This window comes from Trachemys scripta, chromosome 20 (genome assembly GCF_013100865.1).
Source record: "Trachemys scripta elegans isolate TJP31775 chromosome 20, CAS_Tse_1.0, whole genome shotgun sequence".
In the NCBI taxonomy this organism is placed as follows: Eukaryota; Metazoa; Chordata; order Testudines; family Emydidae; genus Trachemys; species Trachemys scripta.
The window spans coordinates 7,379,824-7,385,843 of record NC_048317.1 but is presented as its reverse complement, the minus strand read 5'-3'; the positions used below and the strand labels follow the sequence as shown (position 1 = coordinate 7,385,843).

Below are 6,020 nucleotides of genomic sequence, written 5' to 3'. Positions count from 1 at the left end.
AACAATGGACAAATGCAGGGATCAGCAGAGAGAGAATTAAAGAACAATAAATCCTCAGTCAAAAATGAGAAGCTTTTATCACCTTCTAAACAGCATTTTGGTCTGTCTGCAGTAGTTTATAGTGTTTTTATCATCATGCATCAACTTTGTTGTAGGTTTCTGAGAGGATCAAGAAATTCATAGACTCCATGCATCAAAGATTAAACATTAAAATCCCAATCCCTGGGTATTAAAAGCCCTAGATTAAAGCATACACATTTCTCCTCTTTGCTCTCCGGTACACATTTGCTTCAACCATTTTCCAAAACCAGCTAGGTGTTCAGGCAAATGAAGAACAAAAATAAAGCTTTCACATTTGTAAAGAAAAGATAAGAAACCAGAGTACCATGCCCCAGTTCCTAAGCATTGAATGGGAGCTGTCACGGTGCACAGAAGTGTAGAAGGTAGTAGAAAGTGGAATTGCCACAGACACCCAGAGCCTGTCTGGACTGTTGCCATTAGGAGAGCCCAGAACACAAAGTGAACTTTCACAATTGATTGGACTTACGGTGTTGCAGCCGTATTGGTCCCAGGATATGTGAGAGACGAGGTGGGTGAGGTAATACCTTTTATTGGACCAACTTCTGTTGGTGAGAGAGAGAAGCTTCCAAGTGCCACAGAGCTCTTCTTCAGGTTGACCAGACCAACACACAGGGTTTAAAAGCAAAGTTTATTGCTACCGGGCAAAAATCAACTCATTGCAGGTGATAGGCCAGGAGGAAATCTACACTGATAAAACAGATTACCTCACCCATGTTGTCTCTCTACAGTGACCAAACACTTTTTGGATCTTAATCCAAATATTATATTTTACCATGAAGTTCTGTCACCCAGTTTAAATGTTCCAGGTCCCTGATGTGTCCAATATATATACTGATCCCACAGCACATGAAGCAACTGAGCAGGCTGTAAATGGACTGTCATTCCTGTTGTATATTTTGGACATGCTGCACTGCATGAGATGCACACACACATGCCCCAACAGAAAGATCCTGACTTCTGAAAGCTGTTCTAAATGCTGTAGTTTGGCTCCGCGTTCCAGCTGCTGACACAAGACGATGAGCCAGTCAATCTTCCCGATTCCTTCTGACTCCAAATTTCTACTCGTGCTCCTCCTGCTGGGTCCAATTAACAGCACATGGAGAAAGCAGAGATACAGGCCTGCCCCAGAATCCAAACGGCTGAACTTTAAGGAAATTTGAATCCAAATTGGACTGAGTTTATGATTTGGGCACTGAAGCTTTATGGTAGAACTATGAATATGGTACAGAGCTGTAAAGATATTTCCGAAGGGAAGAATGTTGGTGATGGGCAATGATCTCCTGGAATCACAGATAAAACAATGTGCAGATTCCCCTTTCTGTGTGATCAGACAGGCTAGTTTATGCTATACTAAGATATGTGGCAGGGGCTTTTAAAGGACACAGAAGTAACAAAGGGAAGGCAGGTAGCTACAGCCTGATTTTCAGGGGTGCTGTGCGCTCCCAGCTCCCATGGACTTCCAATTGAGTTGTGGGCAGCCAGTGTCTTTGCAGATCAGGCCCCAGATGTCAGCACAGGAGATTTTACAATGCATTTGTGAGCTGCTCTAGTGCCACTAGGATCCCTCTCAAACTCAGGACACTAACCCATACGCCACTCCTCAGGAAAAACAAGACAGAGCCGAGGGGAGGGTTCCAAAGGAGAGATTTAATTTCTGAACTGATCAGTTACAGACACTGCTGTCACTTAATCTAAAAGGTGACAGGTCCTTTATTCAGAACATCTATCCTCTGCAGGGCTGGCCTGCAGGAGAGAGACAGCCAGCAGCAGAACTGCTGCACACAGGGCATACCTGGGCTAACTTTAACAGAAGAGTTTCATTCCCACAACACGTGCACTGAGGGTGATGCATGGTTAGCTGTGCTGTCAGAGGGACTCGATGTCACCAGCAGCAGATCAAGGCCTGGCCTCCGGTTTGCCACTGTGGTGTTCAGGTGGTGTGTATTTCCCTTCCTTTATCAGCTGCTTCTTCTGTGCCACAATTGTCATCAGACGAATTATCTGCCAAAGACAAATGAGTTAAGGAATAAAGATTGTGTAGCAGGAAAAGAGGACACTAGAGAAGCAGCGGGAATAGTGAAGCTTCCTTCAAAGCCTCACAGGTCAGGACCCTGGCACAAATGCGCTAGGACATTCTAGTTACAAGGTAAAAACAGTATTATCACGTCCCCTCCCAACAAAGTATAATTGCAAAGAGAATCTATACAACAATGTATGCATTGCTCCACTGGATGGAATGGAAAACCTGAACTAAACGTAGTCATGCGTCCCAACAGTGGCTGCAACTGAAGGGGCTGTAATACCACACACATGCATGAACGTTTCATGGGTTACAGACGGTTATATTTTACTATCTGTCTTTTAATAGACATTATCAGAATTTTAAAAATCTTTCCACCGTTGTCATTTGTAACCACTTCCAGGAAAACTTTAAACTAGAATCTGTTTCCTTATCCATGTTATTTCCCCCCCTCCATCAGCCACACACACGCACACTTGTTATTATGGATGAAGAGCTGCATATAGTGTTTTAGGAGCACTGAGGGGTTTTTGTGTTATAAAAAAAGAAAAACCAATTAAAAAAAATGACAAAAATTACAAACAAGTAAGTAAAGTGGGCCAAAGTATGGGTGACATTTGAGTAACCCAGCATATTTTGCATTGCAATGAAAACTGCATTCTAGCCGACTTCTCCATGAATGGAGTCACTAATATGCCTAAGTACAAGGGACATGCACACAGTTGCAACCACTAGAGAAACTCTTGCCTTTACACTAACCCTTCAGGACAAGGACTGTCTTTTCTCTGTTTGTACAGCACCTAGCACAATGGGGCTCCAGTCCCGACTGGGGTCTTTCAGCTATCATATGATAAAACATTTATTACTAAGAATCACATGGTTTGAGTCAAGATACAACTTTCATAGAAACCACAGGGAAAATTCAGAGTTGAGAGTTCACCCCACAGCCTTTAACCTCATTTATTATTTGCTTACAATGCTCTGAGTAAGCAACAACACTAAACTTCCTTCCACCTTACTCCTTCTCCTGAAGTCCCTTTCTGCCCTGTGTCCCCAATAACTTGGCAGTGATGGCCCCGTCACACATAAGCTTCACGTATAAACTTATCTGTCTCTGTGTTCCCATAAGATCAGAGAGAATTAACCTTATCTAAGCGGGGTTCAGCATTGTAAGGGCTCATGTTCATAAACCATTTCGAAAATGTACAGTGCTACATAACCACTAAATCTCCTCCAAGGGAAACTATTTTTATAACATATGCTCAGTTACCTGTTACTAATTGATGTGTGTATCAGCTTAATGGGCAACATTTTAGTTTATAACAACTCCACGGTACAAGCACATTGTGACTACAGTACGATTAGAGACCTTGCAGTCAGGAAGCAGGGAAACAATAATACAAACTAGGAAATAAAACTCAGAATGGCCCATCTGATATCCCTTGTTACTACAGTCCTTGGCATCCTTTTAAGAAGGCAGGTCTACCCATCAAAGATCCCAAATCCATGTTTTCCTTATTGAATCAGGGAGCAGGAAGTTGGGTGGATCACAGCTGAAGTTCCTGGAAAGTAAACAGCATGCTGCAATGTTCCACAAGCTCCGTGGCTCAGTTACCCAAGACAGGAATGTCACCTGACCCATTGGGTTTCCTGCTGAGCTGACCAAACTGAAGAGAGCATTTTCTGAGAGTATGTCCAGTTTACAAATAAAACACAAACATTGTCAAGGTTTGAAGAGTTCCATGTCTTAATTTAACTACAAGGTTATTTGCTCAGACTCTACAACGTACTTATCCCAACAATAACCAGGCACTGATGAGGAACAAAATCTCCAAGAAAAAAATGGTTTTGAGAGTCAGACATAGGTCTAATCCATTGATGATATTCTGCTCTGCTTTCTCTACAGAATACTAAATTTCTCACTGCATTTCTATGGTCAAATTCTGCTCTCAGGCTCCCACTGAAGTCACTAGGAATCACAGACGTTTATCTGGAGGCAGAAGTTGGGCCTTAGGGGTTAGTAACAGGTGTATGGTTATTGCTCTTTGTACTGGACTGAAAATTTTGCATAGCCCTTATTATTTATCTCAGTGTTCACACTGTGTGTAATATACATTCCCACTCCCTCCCCTGCCCATATCTAGCTCATCTCTTCTTACCGTTTTGCGCCTATTAACACACTCTTGCAAGTCTTCATATTCTAGTCTGCACTCCTTGTGTGCACGAATCTGCCCAATGTCATTGGCACACTCAATCCATTCCTTCTCAAAGGCATGGCACACAGCCGCCCGTTTGTAGGGCTGCTCTGAGCTTTGATGCAGCATCCATTTGTCCACATTGATTCCCAGCTGATCTTGGAGATTCCAAAATGGCATGGCTGAGCAGGAAGTGAGGAGGGAGATAAAGAATGGCGGTTATAAGACTAGTCTAGAGATTTAGCTCAGTAAAACAGAAGCATATGAAAGCAGATATTTCAAATAAGGCTTTTTAGTGCACAATTAATACTTTTCCCCAAGTGATTCATTTAAGTTTTATTTTCACAAGAGCAGAAGCAAGAGTTAAACATACATCCCACATATATTATCCATTTTTTTGCAGAAAGGCAGGTAGAGGTAATATAAGCTAACTTCTTTAGCATTTGAAGAGAGAGAAAATGTTCTGGAATCATTTTTTAAAATGACAAAAATATCCACTCAATGGCATTTCTATGGATGGCTCCTGTTGCACACAAGGTTCATTCATAATAAAATGCATTGATAAAATAGTATTTCACACCAGACTCAGTTAAAGTTATACATGGACCTGCTTATATATACACACATATGCATGTACTCGCAGATATTTTTTATATATGCAAACCTTTTGATTGTATGATCTTGGAGGTTATAATTCACAAGCCCTTGTAAATCTCTTCATTTTCCTTGTTTCTGATCTCCCAACTAGAGTAGGCAGGCCAAAGGGCAACTGCACTCAAAAGCGTTGGATGCAAGTTAAATGTACTTTATGATTGCATTTTTGCAATAGATCTCCATGAATTTTCAACACCTTTTTTATATGCGACATGTAGGATGTTGCTACCTTCCTCTGTTTGCATTTCTCTGCATGTTCTTAGTGTTGCATGATCTTTAACAACTGTGATACTGTACCGTATGGCTCAGGTTTGTATGATAAGCCCTGTGTTCTTACTCAGTTTTTCTACTCAGGCTAAGCTCCCACTGAAGTCACAGGGGACTTAACCCAATAACGATTGCTGTATTTGGCCCCAGGTGTGTATTTGGCCCCAGGTGTGCATTCTATGTTTATTTACACTATTGGCTATTCAGGGAAGAGAGACTGTACGATCTACAGATTGTGGAACTACTAGAATGAGACAATAATGCTAAGTAGCAAATGTGGAATTTTTAGTCTGCATTTTCACCAACAAGGCAGTACATAACTTTTTTAAATGTATAATTAATATGATATTGTCATCTACTTTATGTCCCAAATTTAGATTTTGTAAAAATAAAAAAATCTATTAATGTTTTCAGTATATTTATAAATATACGTTTTAATTGAAATTTCAACACCCAACAATGTGGTTGGTGCAGTATGAGACACAAAAATAAAAATGACCCCTGCCATAGAAAGCTTATGGTCCAAGGCATGGTCTATACTAGAAACTTTTGCCAGTATAGAATATTGCTTGAGTTGTGATTCTTTTTATGACATTTGCATACTGGCAAAAGCCCCAGTGTAGATACAATTATGCTGGCACAAAAGTGTTTTTGCTTATACAGTGTAGTGGGTAGTACACTGAACTGGGACTCAGGAGACCGGGTTCTATTCACTCTTCTGACCCTGGCCTGCTGGGTGACCTTGGGCAAGTCACTTCTGTACCTCAGTTTCCCCATGTGTAAATCAGGGATAATTATAAATT

At 41.1% G+C, this 6,020-nt stretch overlaps 1 protein-coding gene across 1 annotated transcript; it reads right to left on the bottom strand.

Moving 5' to 3' along the window:
* Positions 1-1,708: 1,708 nt before the first annotated feature.
* NDUFS5 (NADH:ubiquinone oxidoreductase subunit S5) lies at positions 1,709-4,514 on the bottom strand. The gene is made up of 2 exons (XM_034754281.1): positions 4,261-4,514; positions 1,709-2,082 (listed from the first exon to the last, which is right to left on the bottom strand). Exons 1-2 carry the CDS (start codon positions 4,474-4,476, stop codon positions 1,978-1,980), a joined length of 321 nt encoding a protein of 106 aa, XP_034610172.1. The 5' UTR covers positions 4,477-4,514; the 3' UTR covers positions 1,709-1,977.
* Between the last annotated feature and the right edge of the window lie 1,506 nt (positions 4,515-6,020).

Bases quoted from the DNA above. Each gene is read 5' to 3' on its own strand.
- NDUFS5 (XM_034754281.1), bottom strand. From the start codon at position 4,476: ATGCCATTTTGGAATCTCCAAGATCAGCTGGGAATCAATGTGGACAAA. The intron at 2,083-4,260 runs GTAAGAAGAGAT...TGTCTTTGGCAG, and splicing joins GTGTTAATAGGCGCAAAACG to ATAATTCGTCTGATGACAAT.